We start from the raw sequence: 20,883 nt of genomic DNA on the forward strand, positions 1-20,883 counted from the left end.
GGATGTTAGTTCTTGCGGATGAATTTGTAAGTTTTTCAAGTTTGAAAAGATTTGCCGTTTATATGTTTTAGGAATGTTTTCCTAAATTATTTATTTTTATAAACCGTGTAGGGCAATCACATCTTGTCTACTATTCAATATGATATTATGGACAAATTCGAGTATGAATTGGTTGAAGGAGATTGGTTTTTTCTTGGTAATTTTGAAGTTACTGACAGAGTGATTCGTCCAAGTATATTATCAAACAACTATCATATACATTTCCTTGAGGATACCATTGTTGAGAAAACCGATCCGAAGTCTTCAAGAGGAATATATTTTTTTTGTAATTTCATAAATATTTTATATAGATTTATTCATACAGATAGATATCTTGGTATGTTTCTTACAACTTTTTTTAAAAAAATCGTTTATCTAAGGAACTCCAACATGTATTTAAAGGCACACCTTTATTGTTGCAGTTGATCTTCTCGGCGTTGTCACATTTGTTCAGAAACTTCAGTTAGGATTCCTATGTCCGATACATCGGACCAGTGGCGGAGCCAGCAATTTCTTTGATTGGGGGCATACAAAGGTATATATAATTTTATAAGAGGGGGCATTAACATTGAACACTACTAAATTACACCAATTTTTTAAAATAGGTTGGGGGCGAATGACCCCATGCTAATGCATGTGGCTCCGCCACTGCATCGGACACACCCACGGAACGTCCACTTATTCGTTTTAAAATTCAAGATTTCAGGTCTGTACAACTTATTCTGAGAACATCTGTTATTTTTATATTTTTTATTTTGAAGCCAATTTTAAAGTATAATAATAATGTTCTAAATGATTTAAATATACAGTGGAAAAACTTTGAAATGTATTGCTTGTGATAACTTGGCAAGAAAATTTGAAGATCTTTGGACGAATCGTGAAAGGTCTTCTAGGCATATTATTGTATTGCGATTTTTCTCTTTCACTAAATGGAGAGGTAACTATCTACCTCATTATTTGATATTTTAAATTAATTACAAGTTCTAGAAATTACAATACTAGGGCTTTGCTTTTTGGTCCAAAAGGCTATAATTTCAGTGTAGGAATACACTAATAGAAAAATATGTTGTACTCTTTAAAAAACGATGCATACAAGAAAAACATAGATTTATCGGCTAGGTGGTTGGTCTGCACGCATGTGCGGATCAACCACTTAGCCGCATAAGTCAAATTGAAAGTGTTACAATTTAGAAATATTTCTACAAACGTTGATGGATTTTTTTTTTGATCGGTTTAAAGCAATAAGAAGCAATACAAATGGTTTTTAATACCTAAACACCAAAAAATGCAACAACCATATATCAACAAACATAGTGTTTGCAGGTGGTAACGAAAAATCTCATAACCGCACATGCATGTACACCAACCATACATAGTTGTCATTGCATCAATATATGTTGTAATATATACCAAAATTATAGCATACCAAATATATGACAATTTCATTAAAACATGTTATGCCCGCACATGCGTGTGGGCCAGTATCCTAGTTTATTGATTAAAGATAAAACAAATAAAAAATATTTTTCTCTCTCTTCTCGACATTACTATTACTATTTGCTTTCTTCTTTTTTATTTTTTTCTCTTTCCTTTCTTTTTCCAAACTTATATATCAGTTATATCTATTTTATGTCTATATATTTTGATACTCATTTCATAATAGTTTACTTATATATATAATTCGCATAAATTATGTAAATGATATGTAATTGTGTACATGTGTATCATATTGTTCTGAAGAAAAAGATAAAAGAGAGACTTTTTATTTTTCCTTTTATTTTATTTTTAGCTAATAAATTACACAGGATAGAAGAAAATAATTGTCTTTCAACCAATGTAAAAAGGTGATAAAGTGTTAGAGTAGCAAAAATTAATATATTGTGTAAATAAAAATCAAAAAGTGATCTTGAGTGTAACAACTCTATTTTATATTATTATTTCAAAATATTTTAATGGATATGAATTTCCAAAAACCACATATATATCTGCATAACTGCATATAAAATTCTGATTCCTTGAAATTTCATAAACCATTTCACAATATCCGATCCACATCTAATTGTAGCCGTCGCATCGCTTTTGACATAAAAATCTTGACCAGAGTCCACGTCAGTCCGCATATCCACTAGCTCACCGGTCCACAACACGCAACCCGATCCACCATTTCCAATATCCGTATTAGCAAACCCGGTACAATTACAATCTTTATCACATCTCTCCTTACATTCCTTTAACCCGATTGTCTTGTCCACAATCACTCTACTTGTCTCAGGCAACTTCATCCTGCTCAACCGCAAAAACCCTTGTCCTCCGCAGCTCAGCGGCGACCTCCTCACACAACCATCATACGTCTCTCCCGAGGCCCCTGACGTTGGATATCTTGGTTCAAAACCACGGATACAATTACAAATCGGTGACGTTTTCATGTCACAATAACTATAAGGACCACATGTCATGTACAAATCGCACTCATCTTGCGGTATAAACCAAGAGATGTTCTGTTCCTCCACTGTCGAAATCTGTTGTAATTACCCATCTGAAGTCAGTGTAAATCTCGTGTTGATGCTACGGTTTGCGACTTTGAAAGTGTACGTTACTTCCTCTCTGTTCTCTATGAAACTATTAACAACGTAGCTCCAATCTTGCATCTTTGGTATACCATTAAACCTGATTCCATTCCACGGACCGGTTCGGTACACTTTGAAATCTTGCTTCCAAAGATAAAACTCAGGTAACCCTTGAGTTTCGAGTTTGAACGACAAATCTCCGCTTGATGGATCATTTGGGCTCTTCCAAGATTTGAGGAACTTGTCGTGTCCTGTTTTGAGATCCAAACCAATTTTCATCTCCGGGAGCAAAGTATCCACCGGAAAATCAAAGCTTTGCCACAAGAACCGGTTTGGATCTTTAGTTGTGGATTCTCTGAGCACAAAGTTTCCGTTTGCAAGAAGCTCTGCCACGACAGGAGATTTCACAGCTTTTGTCAGATTCGTTGACCAGACAGGAGTATCAGATCGATCGAGGAGGATGAGGTTAGCATCGTTAGAGACTTTTAAGGTTCCAATGGAGTTGGAAAGAGGATTGTCTCTGTTGGCAACCGAAACATAGCTTCTTTTAGAGATTGTCTTGTACCAAATCCCGAGATACCAACGATCATCATCGCCATCTCGAGAGCTGCTTTGTGTTGTGGTTTTGAAGAAACCAAGCTCAAAGACATCACCGGGAGACACATGGTTTGGTTGCTTGATATTGTAAGAGTTTCTGTAGATGACAAAGTATTGATCGAGAATGCATGACGAAACAGAACTAAGACAATGAAAAAGAAGAAAGTGTAAGAGTGGTGATAGTTTGGTATTACACCTCTCATCTCTCTTCACCACTTAATAATCTCATCCTTTATTTATAGAAGTCCATTTTTGCTACCTAAAGAGCATTGTTTTGATTTTAAACTGCATATTTTGGTTTTGTTTTAATCCTAGATTAATAAATTGTTTTCAGCAGACAAGCAAAATGTTATGTCCACAATTTTGTGACTTTTTTAGCACCTCATTAAATATATTTTCAAGAGATGACTATCATTAGTCAACAATAACTTTACAACGTGAAATTAGTTTCTCATGCAACATAACATGTAGTATGTTTTTCAACAAGTATATTTATTCATCCATGATCCTCGTCCCATGAAAGAAATGCTATGGTGCTCGTATATGCATTCTTCGGTACGTTCGAAGAGCTTCAATTATGACACAATCCTCAAAGTTTTGTAATTTTTAGTTAGATCAGTTATAAATTTGTTTATACTTCGGTAAAATTTGTTTCTAGTTATAACCGAAAAAATGAAGTCAATAAAATTGGTTTATAGTTAACTGATCCTTCCGCCATTACTTTACGTCTACTCACACCCTTTCTCTTAATCAAGTTCTAGTTTTACTAATTCATGATTCTACATTTCATAAAACTATGCTCCGCAAATCCATATTCATCTCTGCTTATGCAAGGTAATCTCCATGTCCTAATCTTTCTCAATATACATAATATGTTGTCAACAAGGACGTGTCAAACTAGCACAAATAAGAACACTATCTACTCACAATATGTTGATTTTAGGAGATTTGCCAACAATTATTGGGCATAGAAATACCATTGAGCAACTATACAATCATCTCATTTGCAAGAAACTAGAGACGACCATCCTCTCTATCTATGAGTTTGCAATATCCCCTCTTTATTTTTTTGGATAATCTGTTGGAAATTTCTAGATTTCTGACGAAATTTCACTACAAGAAAAACACCATTTTACAACGGCCAAAACCGTCGTAAATTCGTTGTAAAGGCCTTATTACAACGAAGTAGCGATGGTTTAGAAATCGTCGTAAATTCATCGTTGTAAACGACATTTCGTCGTAAAATCGTCCTACAATCTAGAACGGTTATAAATCGTCGTAACATCGACGTAATATGAACTTTTCGTAAAAGCGTCGTAATGGTTACAACAACTTTACATCGATTTGCCTCGATTTGGTTTTCAGCGTAACCGTCGTAAAGTTATCGTTAAAAATCGACGTAGGTTCGTCGTATAATAGACGACGTATATTTTGTCGTAGTTCGATCGTAATAGTTTTTTTTTTCCTTTTTGTCGTAAAACCATCGTAAAAAACCGTCGTATATTAGTCGTAAAATAGTCGTATATTATACGACGAATATTTGGTTGTAATTGGACTGTACGAATTACGATGATTTTACGACGATTTATTATATAAATAATAAATATATTAGAACGATTATACGACGTTTTTTATTCAATGAAATAAAAAAATATTAATTTAATTTAATCCGAATTAAATATTAATTAAAAAAGAAATAAATTAAAATTAAAATTTCTTTAAAATTCAAAATAAAAAAAATTATAATAATTACAAAAAAACCTGTCAAAGATCTAACTCTAAACTAATGTCGTCTATCCCTACATCGTCCTGCTCCGGATCCCCATCTTGCTCCACAGATTCCTTGCCGGCTCTTCGATTGGAGGCTTCCGGCGCCTGATCCCCAGCTCTAGGAGGATCAACTCAGAGAGATCGGAACATCTCTGCGTCCGTCTGTACCAGTGGTTGTCTCCTAGAGGATGAAGAAGATGCTCTGACGACTCCAGCTGCCCGTAATCTGTCCAACTGCACTTGGAGCAACGGGTTGTCGGCCCCCATAATCTCGAAGAGACCGTACAACTGGTCGATCTTCATCTCATACTGCGTCTGCATCTGATGGAGCTCCTGGTGGATAACAACTGGATCCTCTGCCCGGACATGACTAGTCGCCGTAGCGACTGGGGTATCACGGATGGATCCATCCCTAAAACCCGGTCCTTCTTCCGAGGGGCAACCTGAAAAATGTAAAAAACTTGTGTAAAACAGTACAATATAAAGTTAAAATTAAACTAAATAGAAAAAAGAAAGTAAATTAAACTTAGCTCTTCGAAGATCTGGTCCATCTTCGCCACCATCAAAGTCGGGGTGAACTGGACTGAGCTACCTCCGGGAGACGTCGGAGGCACGTGCTGAGTGAGCTACGTCTGCCGCTCCTCGATTTGGGCACAGACGGCGTTGTAGGTCGCCTCCGCCCGATCCGTGAATTCGCCGTTCTTCTTCTTATGGGTCTCGGCGAAGAACTTTTTAATTTATTTAATTAAAAAAAGAAATAAATTAAAATTAAAATTTATTTAAAATTCAAAATAAAAAAATTTATAATAATTACAAAAAATCTATCAAAGATCTAACTCTAAACTAATGTCGTCTATCCCCGCATCATCCTGCTCCGGATCCCCATCTTGCTCCACAGGTTCCTTGCCGGCTCTTCGGTTGGAGGATTCCGGCGCCTGATCTCCGGCTCTAGGAGGATCAACCCCGAGAGACCGGAACATCTCTTCATCCGTCTGCACCGGTGGTTGCCTCCTAGAGGATGAAGAAGATGCCCCGACGACTCCAGCTGCCCGTAATCTGTCCAACTGCTCATGGAGCAACGGGTTGTCGGCCCCCATAATCTCGAAAAGACCGTACAACTGGTCGATCTTGGTCTCATACTGCATCGGCATATGATGGAGCTCCTGGCGGATAACGACTGGATCCTCTGCCCGGTCATGACCAGTCGCCATAGCGACTAGGGTATCACAGATGGATCCCATCTTTAAAACCCGGCCTTTCTTCCGAGGGGCAACCTGAGAAAATGTAACTTGTGTAAAAAACGGAAGACGCCAGAGGCGCCTACTGAGTGAGCTGCGTCTGCCGCTCCTCGATCCGCGCACAGATGGCGTTGTAGATCTCCTCCGCCCGAGGATCCATCAATTCACCGTTATTTTTCTTATGGATCTCAGCGAAGACCTTCGTCATCGGAGGAAGTTCTCCCCGATTTCTTCGACCTATAAAAACTTACCATCATAAGTCGTATCGCGGCGAAAAGAATCTGGTCGGAAGTGTGCAGGACGTTCTTTGGATTTTCCGCATCGTCAGTAGTGTTCCTGAAAAATATATTAATATATTAGATTTGTAATTAAACCTATATAATATTATAAATTAAACACATTTTAATTTAATTTACAAAAATACCTGGATATGGAACATTTGGCGACAATAGTTTGGTTGTGCAGGGTCAACCAGAAATGCACTAAACCCTCCCAGACGGTATCGGCCATTGGCGCCGGCTTGGCCTTGTTGCCATCAACCTCCCACTTCAGCTTCCAGTCGGAAACGGTGTTGTTGAGCCGGTACTTGACCTTCTCTTTGAAGGCCGCCTTCACACGCTTGTGTGCGGAAATTTGCCAATGCCAGTTTTGCTGAAAAAAGAGTTAATAATTATTGTAAAAAATTAAAAATAATAATATAAATCGTAATTTTAAATAACTTACCGTGAAACATTTGAACCAAGTGTCAATAGTTGCCTGATCCAGCTTCTTCCAGCTGGTATGGGGTTGTACGAAGAATCCCTTGATGATGTTGAAAACGTTACGACAGACTGCGTTGTCGGTCGTAAACCTAGTCAGTAAAACAAAAATTTGGTTAGATATTTCAATTAATTAGAAATATAATTTTTTTTAATAAAAATTAGTAAAAAAATAAAATTCGTACCAAAATGTCTCCAGGGCTCAATCCGGATCGAGTTTCTTCATACTCCCACGACCCGGTTGTCGTAGAAGATCCTCAACCGTAAATTGGGCATACGGTTCAGGCTGTATCGGGGCTGGTGCTGGTGCTGCTTGTTCAGCTGGTGGTGGTGGAGGCGGTGCAGGCTGTGGTACAACGAACTGTTGCGAAAATGTTCGTTGTGTTCCCGAGGACTCCGGGATGGTGGACCCCGTAGCTGAGGCGGACGGAGCAGTAGCGTCCGGATCAACCATCTCCCTATAGTGGAATTAAAGAACGGGTTAGAAATATTCATGTATCAGGCCACAAATATGGAGAGAACGAAAGATAGCAGGAAGATGTTTTGTCCTTGTTTGAAATGCAAGAATACAAGGTATATACTAACTAAAACCGTGTGGACGCATTTATTAAATAGAGGGTTTATGCCGCAATATTTGTTTTGGTATCTACATGGAGAAGGATATGGCAGTAATACTCATGGGAATGCTGGTAGTAGTAGTATATCAAAGTCATGTTGATTTTGATGAATCGAAATGGTCATCAGCCTAATCAGTATCAATTTGATCAAGGTCTAGATCATGATAGGATGCATGAGATGGTGACTGATGCATTTCATGAAACGCATACTGGTAATGCTGTTGAGGAACCTAATGTTAATGGCAAATGATTTTATGATTTGTTAAACAATGCTAATCAGCCAATCTACGAAGGATGTAGAGAAGGTCTGTCTAAATTATCGTTGGCAGCTAGGATGATGTCAATTAAAACAGATCATAACTTGGCTGAGGTTTGCATGGATGATTAGGCTGATCTTCTGAAAGAGTATCTACCGGAGGATAACTTGACAGCGGCAACATACTATGAAATACAGAAGTTGATTTTTAGTCTTGGTCTACCTTCTGAGATGATAGATATATGTGTTGACGATTGTATGATTTTTTGGAAAGATGATAATCAGCCGGAGGAATGTCGATTTTGCCAAAAACCAAGATACAGGCCGCAAACTGGTGGGCGTAAAAGGATACTGTACCAACGTATGTGGTATCTCTCTATAACTGATAGGTTAAAACGGCTTTATCAATTTGAAAGGACAGCTGCATCAATGAGATGGCATGCAGAACATACACAAGTAGATGGAGAAGTTGTTCATCCATCAAATGCAAAGGCATGGAAATACTTCAATACGGTATACCCAGATTTTGCTAAGTTCAAATGGAATGTCTACCTTGGTCTGTGCACTGATGGTTTTAGTCCATTTGGTATGTCTGGTAGACAATATTCATAATGGCCAGTAATCCTAACCCCTTATAACCTTCCTCTAGATATGTTCATGCAAATGAAATTTTTTTTTTCTTAGTATTTTGGTTCCAAGACTAATCATCCGAAGCAAGCTCTCGATGTATTTCTGCAGCCACTCATACATGAGTTGAATCAGCTATGGTATACCGGCGTTCGCACATATGACTGTTCAACGGGAAATAAGCGATTTCCTCGCTTATGGTATGCTATCAGGATGGACTACACATGGGAGGTTATCTTATCCTTATTGTCTTCATTGAACTGATGCGTTTCAGCTAAAACATGGTAGAAAAACCTGTTGGTTTGATTGTCACCAGAGGCTTTTGCCAGATAACCATCCATATCAGAGGAACAAGAGGTTATTTACGAAGAACAAAAGTGTACATGTCCCTCCACCCGTAAATTTAACAGGAGCTGACATTGAAGCGCAAATCAAGCATTGGGGGGCAGAGGAAACAGTAACGCGTGGTGGAAACTGGCACACTCCTGCAAATATGTCTGAAGGTTATGGAGTTCATCATAACTGGCACAAGAAAAGTATATTTTGGCAACTACCCTATTGGAAAGATCATCTGCTTAGACACAATCTTGATGTCATGCACATTGAGAAAAAACTTTTTTGATAACATCATGCATACAGTTATGAAGGTAACGGGAAGACAAAAGACAATGGTAAGTCAAGATTGGACTTGCCTGATTTATGCAACAGAATTTTAGTTGCATATACTGAGAAACGGGAAAGCACCAGTTCTTGTATTTCGGTTGAGTGCAGATCAAAAGTCAGCATTGTTCAAATGGGTTTCATCTGACGTTAAGTTTCCTGATGGGTATGTTTCTAATCTTTCTAAATCTGTTGAGAAAGGGGTAAAGTTTTCAGGGATGAAAAGTCATGACTGCCACGTGTTTATGCAACGATTATTTCCATTTGCATTTGCTGAACTCTTGCCCAAAAATGTCCATGAAGCTGTTGGAGGCATTGGTGCTTTTTTTCCGGGATCTTAGTACACAAACATTATCAGTTGATGTAATAGCACAACTGGCATCGAATATTCCAATCTTGTTGTGCAATTTGGAAAATATCTTCCCGCCAACATTTTTTGATATTATGGAACATCTTCTTGTTCATCTCTCTCACGAAGCAGAGCTCGGTGGACCAGTTCAGTACAGGTGGATGTATCAATTCGAGCGTTTCATGAAGCATCTTAAGAGTAAAGCCAAAAACCTAGCTAAAGTGGAAGGTTCAATTGTGGCGGGAAGCTTGACGCAAGAGACTTCGCACTTCACTTCATACTATTTTACACCAAAAGTACGAACACGCAAAAGAGCTACTCGTCGATATGATGATGGAGGAGTTGGCCAAACATATGCAGTTGAGGGTGTACCTGACATATTCTCGCCGATCGGACGTCTTAGTGGAAAACTGAAGGAAGTTTGGTGGTCCAATGAAAAAGATTATCACAGTGCACATACGTATATCCTGCTAAATTGCGAAGAGTTATCATCGTACGAGAGGTACATTTTTCCACTATATATATATATAGTTACAGAGGCCAGAAGCTCTATGGAAAAATCGTGGTTCAATTTGATGTTTTCTAAGGGAGAATTGGAATATAGAGGCGAGCTAAGTAAAGCAATGGATAGTTTTGCTCCTATTGAAAAGACTACTATAAGTAAAGACCGGTTTATATATGATATGGATAAAAACTTTTATGGTTGGGATGAGCGTTCGAGTTATTACAAAAATGTTAATCTTTATTTGTTTATAAACTCTCCTGGTGGATGGGTAATATCTGGAATGGCTATTTATGATACTATGCAATTTGTGCGACCCGATGTACAGACAATATGCATGGGATTGGCCGCTTCAATAGCATCCTTTATCCTAGTCGGAGGGGCAATTACCAAACGTATAGCATTCCCTCACGCTTGGCGCCAATGAGTTTTTTTATTTTTGAGAAAAAAAATACTATGCCTTCGCCATCGGAAATATGAATTAGTTAAGTAATAATAGCATGGCACTTCGAATTCGATATGAAATTTTTTAGATTAAAAAAATTTAGATTATATATTGAAAGAGTAGTATGAGATAAGGAAGGGGTATTTCAAATGAGATCTTACCTATTCGGGCACATCTCAGCGTCACAAACTTTGTATTTTGTTTTTTCAGCACATTTGTTGATGAGGTTAAAGAATGCATCTCTAGGGTTTCTGAAACTGAAATCAATGATCGTAAAGATCAACACTATGCCCAGTGGTTGAAAGCGCAAGTACGTATAAAATATAAATTAAAAGACTTTGATATATATCCAACATATATGGTTGCATGCATATTTGCAAAATCAAGAAATTAAAGCAAGATTATTTCTGATTAGGTGGACCCGAATGATCCAGATGAATTTCTAACATGGTTCCATGAGTTACTACTAGGTCTCATGGCAAAAATAACGAAAGCCTCCATGTATTTCACTCGGGGCTATGTTTTTCACACATACCGTTACGATGCAAAGCGGGCGACAACTAACTATGGAGTTTGTGTTAGGAGTGAAATAGATTTTTATGGAGTTCTGCAAGAAATAATTGAAGTGGAGTATCCTGGATTGTTAAGGCTGAAAATCGTTCTCTTCAAATGTGATTGGTTTGATCCAACTGTTGGATTGTTAAGGCTGAAAACTGTTCTCTTCAAATGTGATTGGTCATGATTTATTCACGTCAACAAGTTTGGAGTTGTTGACGTGAACAAATCACGACGGTACAACAGGTTTGAGCTATTTATATTAACTTCTCAAGCGGAACAGGTCACATTTCTGCCTTACCCCCGAGTTCGAGCAACAAGAGTCTCATGGTTAGTAGTAGTTAAAGTGGCTCCGAGAGGCAAGATTGTAGGGGTTGAGGATGTTCCACTGCAACAGGACACTTGCGTAGATCTGACTGAACCAGCTGTTGATGAGGAGATTTTCTTAATTGACCCTCAGAAGAGGCAAGTTGAAGATCTCCCCGATGATATAGAAGATGAAGGTGATGAGTTTGTTGAAACCGATGATGATGATGACGATTTGGCGGAAGACACTGATGGTGACGAAGTACTAGAAGAAGATGAATCTGATTGATTTTCATGCATGTTTTTAGGGAATGTTTGTTATTTTATTTGTAATTGTGTTTGTTTGAATTTTTTTTAATGATAATTCTAACCATTACGACGGTTTTACGACGACTTTTGTAAACCCTAAACCCCAATTTTAGGTCTTATACCCTGAATGAATAGTATATGAGTATTATGACGACTTTACGACCATCCGTCGTAAAATCGTCGTAATAGTACAACGATTTTACGACGATCTACCGAAATCGTCGTAAGGTTAAAATCCAAAATTTTGAATCTTTTATATCTGATTGGTTTTTAGCTATTTCACAAATGTTTTTGATAGGTTATCTTATTTGATATGAAAAGTATTCAATCTGATCAAAATCAGAAATTTGAAAAAAAAATCATACATATTTAGAAGTTCATGCATGTTTTTGTAAATGTTAAGTAAAAAGTTATATATTAGATAAGATGATTTAAATATTTGTTATCTCATGTATTAAATCAGTCATACATGTAAAGTGATGAACCTATTGTTATATGTTAGTTTAAAATAAGTTTTGCGTTGTCCTTAATGCATTAAGCCTTTTGAAAGATTTAAGGATTGATAAATTTTTTAAACACCATCGTAAAACCGTCGTACAAGCGTCGTAACATTACGACGATTTTACGATAAATGTTCATTAAACCGTCGTTAAACCGTCGTAACGTTAATAATGATCATACATTTGACAGCCGCCGGATTGGCTCCAGATCAGAGGTACGAGGGTATAAATGTTGGCCTATAACGATGGTTTTACGACGGTTTGATGAACAATCGTCGTAATGTTCAAACGCTGTGAGTAGGACAAGTGACGTGTCATGCACTGGTACGATGATTATATAACCAAATCGTCGTAAAACTGTCGTAAAGTTACGACGATTTTACGACGATCACAAAATTTATATAAAGAATGCGAGTTTTCCTCCTTCGTTGCTCATTCCTTACTTCTATCTCTCTATACAAATACTCTCTCTCTAGCTCTCTCTCCTCTCCCTCCTCTCCAGCCTTAATTTCTGTAAGCTTTTTTTAAAAGTTATTTCATTATAATTTTTATTTCGTTTAAATTTTAATCCTTACATAGATATAGTTAGGAGAATTAGTTAGATTCAGAATTAAATAGACCCGGAATTTAGAAATAAATTATATAATAAGTAATTACATTTAATTGAATTTTGTAGATTATTCATATTGCTCTCCGGACCAAGACGTGTCCTATCTGAATCTTTATGCATATACATCCAGCTTCTTAGCTCGTATATAGACATCTTGAAAATAACTCAAAAATACTATCTTTTTCTATTGTTTAGACAATAAAAGAGATGGTATCTTGTGTCACGTGTAGCTGCGTGAATGGAATAAACCTTTTAATATTATTACTTCTTTGAAAAAAAAAATTACTACTAATTTGGATTTTCAGCAATGGACAATCCAATATATCAGGATTTACAACACTATACTAAGGTTTTAGAGACCTAAAATGGGTCTCCAGGATTTTGATGCTCTTATGTTTGAATGATGATGTGTTGTGAATGAAAGAAAGAATGAAGATGTACTTATAACAAAATTTCGGACTTTACGACGTTTTTACGACGATTTTTTACATCACTTTTACATCCAACCTTCATATTACGACGATTTTACGTCGATTGTGCGATAAAATATTTCATCGACATTAGTTAGGTAAACATGTTTTAAATGTTCTTCACCTACCTTCTTTGTCGACGTAAAATCGTCGTAACTGTACATCAGATTCGAATCGTCGTATATTCGTCGTAATGTTACATTAAATTTACGACAATTTTGCAATAAATATCAAATCTCTCTTTATCGATGTATAATCGTCATAAAGCGTCGTAAATTATACGTTGAAGTTATGACGAGTTTTTTTTTTACGACGGTTTTACGACGTTTTCTTTTTGCCTCGTAAAATCGTCGTAAAATCGTTGTATATTTATGATGATTTATAAATCGTCGTAACATATTGTTGAAAAATGATTGTTTTCTTGTAGTGTTGTTCCTATTATTTTTTGAAAAATGTATTTATTAATTATCTTTTATAATCCAACGTGATTGATGGTTTTATATGTCAAAAATATACTATTTTCTTATGTGATAACAATAAACTGTCACCGAGAAAGACTTGAGATACATCAAATTCATCGTCTAGGCTAGTCAGTATAGCTTCACGTTTGATACATGATTCAACATTGCTTGTAAGATTGATGGTAATCGAATAAACCCTTAAATTCATCATCATGACCACCTTTGCTCTTGTTTGACCATTGCGTTTCTTTGCAAAGCTCCTAAATTTTGACAAGTTTTACAATGTATATATGTAAATGGTAGATTAGTAAACAATTGATCCCTTGTATCTCCTATATAATCACTATAAATAGTGTATCTTGATTATCTCACTACAAGAAAACAACAGTTTTACGTTGGCAGAAATCGATGTAAAATCGTCGCAATGGAGGCTTTGCATCAAAATTCATTGTAAACCGAGCGTCGTAAAACACAAATCGTCGTAAAATCAATGTAAATAATCCGATGCGTCCAAATCGTCGTAAAATCAATGTAAATAATCTGACGCGTCCAAATCGTCGTAAATCTGCTGTTATAGAATCATCGTAATTGCAACGTAAAGTTTACAACGCAATTACGACGAATTACTTATCTATTCTAATTCGACCCATTCTAATTCGACGTAACGTCGATGTAAATTTACATCGATTTTATAACGATTAAACAACAAATTTGTTTCGTGAAAATCAATTAATTTAATTAAATATCGACGTAAAATCGTCGTAATCTGTCGACGTAAAATCATCGTAAATAAGATCGACGTTAATTCGTCGTAACGTAAAATCGACGTAAATGTACAACGATTTTACGTCGAAAATAAGAAAAAAATATTATTTAAAATTTGATATATAATTAATTAATTAATATTAAATTAATCAAAATATGAAAAAAAAATTAGAAAACAATTTTATTATAAATTTTAAATTCAAATTCAAATTAATTACCAAAAAAAATTACAGTCTACAAAGTAATATCAAAATCCTCGAGGTTGAGATCGACGTGCCGAGGGACTCCCCGTCATGTCAGGCGGATGCCAATGTACAATCATTTTCCGTTTGAAATACGGGAGCTGAGGTCTGACCCGCTGCACTGGTCTGCGGACCAGAGGACATATCGGAAGAATTTGTCCCCCTAAGAGTCTGTTATCGGCGTTGCTTCTCCCAAAGTGCGACGACCAACTACAGAATGCTCGCCGCTATGACGTCGAAGAGGGCGTTCATCTCGCCGATCTCCTGCTTTTGAACGACCTGCCCATCCCACAAGCTGGTGATCTCAGCATGGGCAACCTCTCGCTCCTACCGCAGGTGAGCCGAATCCTCATATGTCTGGCTTCCCGAAAATGAGGCGACAGGACAGTCTCTAATAGAACCCATCCCTACGGTGCGGCCCTCTTCCTCAGAGCAACCTACAAATAATATTGAAAAATATCTGCAGATAATTAAGTATTATATATTAACCTATAGATAAGTATACAATAATTGAAATTAAAAAAGAATGAAGTCATACATCTTCGAAGATCTTGTCTTGTTCGAGAACGGTCAACGGTACCTGGATAAAACCGTTTGGTGTGACCTGAGTCTTCCATTCGGCGATCTTTGCCATGGTATCATTGTAGATCTGCTCTGACCGAGCATCTACAAACGATCCGTCCATCTTCTGGTGAGTGGCTTCGAAGACCTTCGTCATTGAAGAAAGTTCTCCTCCGTTCTCCACCGCCTACGAAAACGGTTTAAACATTATTAAATATGTAGAAATGTAATATTTAGATATCTACAGAAAATATCAAAGTCAAAAAAAAAAATTTACCATCATCAGACGTCTTCGCGCAAATATTACTTGGCCATAAGTGTGCGGGATCACTAACTTGTGATTGTCAAGGCCGACCATGTTTCGAACGGCCGAACACTTAGCCGCAGTGTCCTCTGCCTGCGGGATGAGCCAGTATGCTTTCAACCCGTTCCAGCAAGAGGTGGACATCGAACTCGGCTTTGCGTTGTTGCCGTCTATTTCCCACGTCTGCTTCCAGTCTGAAACGGTGTATGTGCAATGTGGTAGTTTAGAAGGATGTATGTATGCGCATTGAGGTAGTCTTTTTTGTTTGACCTACAAGTTTTTTTAGTTTCCCACTAAGACGTGCAATCGGTGAGAATATATCTGGTACACCTTCTACTGCATAAGTTTATCCCACACCCCCATCGTCATAACATCTTGGAGCCCGTTTGCGTGTACGTACTTTTGTAATAAAATTGTATGACGTGAAATGAGAAGTTTCTTTGGTCAAACTTCCCGCCATGATAGAGCCTTCAACTTTTGCTAAGTTTTTTGCCTTCCCCTTTAAATGCTTCATAAAAAGTTCAAACGGATACATCCACCTAAACTGAACAGGTCCTCCTAACTCTCCTTCGTGAGGGAGATGTATGGGTAAATGTTCCATAACATCAAAGAATGCAGGTGGGAATATTTTCTCTAAATTGCACAGCAGTATTGGAATATTTGTTGAAAGTTGTGCAACTACATTTGCTGATAACGTCCTTGTACTTAGATCACGTAAGAATGCTCTAATGCCTCCTAGTGCCTCATGGACATGTCCTGGTAGTAGTTCAGCAAATGCAAAAGGAAGTAATTGTTGCATAAACACATGAAAATCATGGAGAAATTTACACTCTTTAGCACTTTTTGAGATTGTATTTACAGTTTTTAGCACTTTGTCATGAAGTAGCACTTTCCCACTTTTAATCTTGTGCAAAGACAACATAGTCCTCACTTACATAATCTCCCATCAAACCAAACCAAACCAGCAAAACCATCTTCTCTTACACCCTCTCAATTTTACTATTCATCCTTCTCTTCTTTTGCATCGTCTTCCTTTTCACCAGATGTACTCTAGAACTTTCTTTCTCTCCTTACCATGGCAATATTCCTCTCCCTGCAACTTCCTAGGATCCACCCTCTCACACGTTCTTTCTCTTCTCTCAAATTAAGCTTCCTCTTTCCAATGATCCCGATGCTGACGTCACCGTAGAAACAAATCGTAAGGAGGAAAGAGCCGATTCACGCGGCGACAATGATATCTCAATAGGAATTGAGCTGAAAGCTGCGGAAAATCCAGCATTTTTTTAATATACGACGGCGGATGCGGCAGCTACGATGAAGACTAAAAGTTGCAGACATTTTGTCCATGTCACTGTACACGACACTGTTGCTATATGTCCATCTCCATGTGTTCTTATTTCAATCAACATATATTATTTTTAAAAGACATGACCATATGGACAACATCCCTACAAAGTCCCTATTAAGTTCACATGGCTATATCCACAACAACGCATCCATCCCATGCAAACTGACCATCGTTTCATATATTTTACGTCTGGATTATCCATATATACTCATTTTCAATGGACAGCCATCTTCTGTGCCTGTTTTTGCAAACACTTATATCGCTGTACCCATAGTTACAACCCGTAATATGGCTATATCCATATTTACATCCATATTTCACTCAGCTATAATTATGTTTTCTAATTTCTATATTGTCTATATTGTACACATCCAACTAGTCATGTCTATACACAAATTTTATACTACAAGCAATATATAGATCATTCCAGATATAACTGTTTCAGGGATACGTCCACACATGACCATGTCCACTTCCGTGCCAATTCATTACCTTTCGGGAAATACACCAACGACATGCGATGACTCATGCTCTAATTTTATGGTAATGTCCACATGCTTCATATTGCACTCTTACGTAAATAGGTATACTGTCAACTTGGGAAGACTCTCATGTGATCTTTTTACTTCCCCAAATTGCTATATCCATATATGATCATTAATTCCACAAATATACAATATAATAGACTTATCCATTTATATATAGCTATATCCGTATATGATATTTCCATTATTATTCCACTCTTTTTCAAAACCTCTCAACCATGGTTATGTCCACGGTCCTCATATGTAATGCGTCAACTCCATATGTAATGCATCGGACTTATGCTCACATCCATGTAAATGTCAATGCTTACTTCCTTGCACATAGGATACCTTTTAACAATCCCAATCCTACATCTATATGGTCATATCCACAGCCCTCAATAGCATGATCTCTATTTCACACTGATTTATAGTCTTCTGATTGCTGGAAAAAAGAAAGGCGGTGGGCGTTGAAGGGGGCTGGTTGCTCCGTTATATGCATGCTAATGGGGCAACTTTTCGATGGCAGATGGGCTCTGTACCTTGGAAATTGGCCGTCTTGTCGAGGAAGGTCCCTGGCGGATACTTTAGATAGGCAAGTTAGCTTTTTCTTACCAGTCAAGTAGTAAAACAGCTGTATCATTTATGATCATGTCCGTGTCCATGAATAGCTCTATTAAAAACACATCAACCAGCAGCGATTTTATAATCCATATATGGCTATATCCATATATAGCCTCTTCGTTATTATTCCACCCTTTTCAAAATGCCCCACCCAGAAGGAAAATGAACATATAGTTGGATATATGCACCAAATTAATTTTGGGATCACATAGGCGTTCGCCTTGTACATACACATATAGTTAGGCCGTGGTCATGTACATATAATTGATCCTGCTACAACTTTAAAAATATCGCCATAGTGGACATAGCCGCCGAATTAATATAAAAACTCTTTCACATGCTGTCAAAAGTCAGAAGGCGTGTTATGGTCATGTACTGATGTACACAATCTTATTAATACCAGCTTCATTTTTTTCTGATGGTCAACATTACTTCCTTGCTCACTAATTCCTCAACCAAATTCGTGTTCCTGACAGAGGTGGCCAGTTCCACGTCATATTAGATCGGGTTGACGAACGAGGTCCCGACTTAAGTCACCATAAATCCCATGTCGGGTTCTTGGCGGTTGTCGCAAACGAGAGATCCAAATCGGTAACCAAAACATCGACCCTAACCAATTACGGCGTCGAAAAGTAATGGGGATGCTCCACGTCTTAAAAAAACTTTCCGACGAGAAAAATCCAGAGATGATTAAGGCGCTAATCTTCGGGGGCGATGCAGATGCGGCCCGGATACAAGAAGTTTCAAAACCGGTTAAAATACTTATTCTAAACCGACATTTCACCCAATAATTATTTGGTAAGGACAACACTGGTATTTCTCACTCATAATCTTAAACAAAGTGCTACTTAAATGTAAAGTGCCAAATTTTGTAAATAATAACTCAAAAAGTGCTAAAAGGTGTAAACACCTCAAAATCATGACTCTTCATCCCTCAAAACTTTCTTCCTTTTTCCAAAGATTTAGCCAGATTAGATACATACCCATCAGGAAATTTCACGTAGATGATACCCAATTAAACAATGCATGTCTTTGTTTTACACCCAACCGAAATACATGAACTGGTGCTTTCCCATTACTCACAATATGCAACTCAATTATATTGCATATATCAGGAAAGTCCATCCGTGATTTGACGTTGTCTTTGGTTTTTCCTTGCACGTTCAACACTGTATGCATGATGTTATCAAAAAAATTCTTCTCAATGTGCAATACATTAAGATTGTGTCTGAGCAAATGATCTTTCCGGCAGATCCCAAAATATACCTTTTTTTGAAAATTATGATGAACCCCATATCTTTCAGGCATATTCGCTGGAGTGTGCTAATTTCCTCCTCGGAGAACCGTTTCAAGTCCACTCCAATGCGCTTCAAGATCTGCCCCTGTTAGGTACACTGGTGGAGGGAGACGAACAACTTTGTTCTTTTTAAACAAACACCTGTTTCTTCTATATTGATGGTTGGGTGGTAAAAAACGACGGTGACAATCAAACCAACAAGTTTTCCTACCATGTTTAAGCTGAAATGCATCAGTCCTATCAAGAAAATAAGGACATGATAACCTCACGTGCGTCGTCCAACCTGATAGATCTCTGTATGCTGGGAAGTCCTTATTGTCCACATAAGCACCGCTCATATCGTAAAGTTTTTACCACTCGAACTATCATATGTTCGTACTCCAACATGCCACAACTGGTTTAACTCATGCATGAGTGGTTGCAACAACACATCAAGAGTCCGCTTCGGGTGATTTGGACCAGGGACTAAGATACTTAGAAACAAAAATTCTATTTGCATGCACATATCTGGGAGAAGGTTATATGGCGTAAGGATCACTGGTCATAAAGAATATTGCCTACTAGACATACCAAATGGACTAAACCCGTCAGTGCAAAGACCAAGATAAACATTCCGCACCAGATTCTTTCCAAGTTCAAGATTCCTGCTTCACTGATCCTTCTCAAATCCTTTTGGCTCATGGTAACGTTAAGAAACAAAAATGCTCTCACTACAACAAGATTGGACACACTGTTGACTGCTGCTACAAGGTTCATGGCTTTCTTCCAAGTTATTGATAACACCGTATTTTGACCACTTTTATGGATCGTTTTGAGATACTTTCTCTACGTTTTTTATTGCTTTCAAATATTTTTGTTATGTTTTTCTAGTACTTGTAGTTTCAAGACTCTTTTCGGGAAACTTAGGAAAAAGCTTAACAAAATGGATAGAAAACCAGATTTCCAGCTTAGAATCAAACCGTCAGAAGTTCACCAGCTTTCCATATCAAATTTGGAGACCTTAAAGACGGAACTACCAGCTTTTCAGCATACTTTACAGCATGGCAATCCAACGGTTCAATAAAAATACGCGAAGAGCAAGATGTCCCGTAAATCAGCCGGCAAGCATTTCTACCCTCGACCAACACCTAATTCGCACCGATTCTGTCCTTCCCTACCGCGGAGATCAGTCTGTCCGGTCTAGAAGTCTATTTTCAAGCCCAAAACGATTCCCTCATTTGGCGAAACACTAAGTGACGTCCAGAAATTACTTGAACACCATAAATACATGTTTAATGAGACCTAGATGATATGCAACTTCTCTTTAAGCAGCTTTTAAGTTTTTGTCTTTTAATTTCTCAGTTTTAGGTCTGAGGAGATAGAGATCTATCTCTTGAACCTTTTTTGTTCATTTACCATATCGATTTCAATACAGCTTTTATATACAATGTTTTTGCTTTCTTTAATCATGTCTGAGTAGTTGTATTGTTGGGTTTAAGGGATTTTCGATGGGGGCTATACATGTTCGAAGAGGATTCCATTAGCTATTGAAGCTGAATCCTAGAACTTTTCTTCTAAACTTATTTTAAGGCATGGGAGTAGC

The 20,883-nt window shown here is 37.5% G+C and overlaps 1 protein-coding gene across 1 annotated transcript; it reads right to left on the minus strand.

The window, feature by feature from the left end:
• Positions 1–1,988: 1,988 nt before the first annotated feature.
• On the minus strand, positions 1,989–3,406 carry LOC18013954 (S-locus-specific glycoprotein). Its single transcript, XM_024153504.1, is given in 2 exon segments — positions 1,989–3,271; positions 3,274–3,406. Coding segments are annotated over 2 exon segments (1,416 nt in total).
• Between the last annotated feature and the right edge of the window lie 17,477 nt (positions 3,407–20,883).

This window comes from Eutrema salsugineum, unplaced genomic scaffold, assembly GCF_000478725.1.
Source record: "Eutrema salsugineum unplaced genomic scaffold, Eutsalg1_0 scaffold_4, whole genome shotgun sequence".
Classification (NCBI taxonomy): Eukaryota; Viridiplantae; Streptophyta; class Magnoliopsida; order Brassicales; family Brassicaceae; genus Eutrema; species Eutrema salsugineum.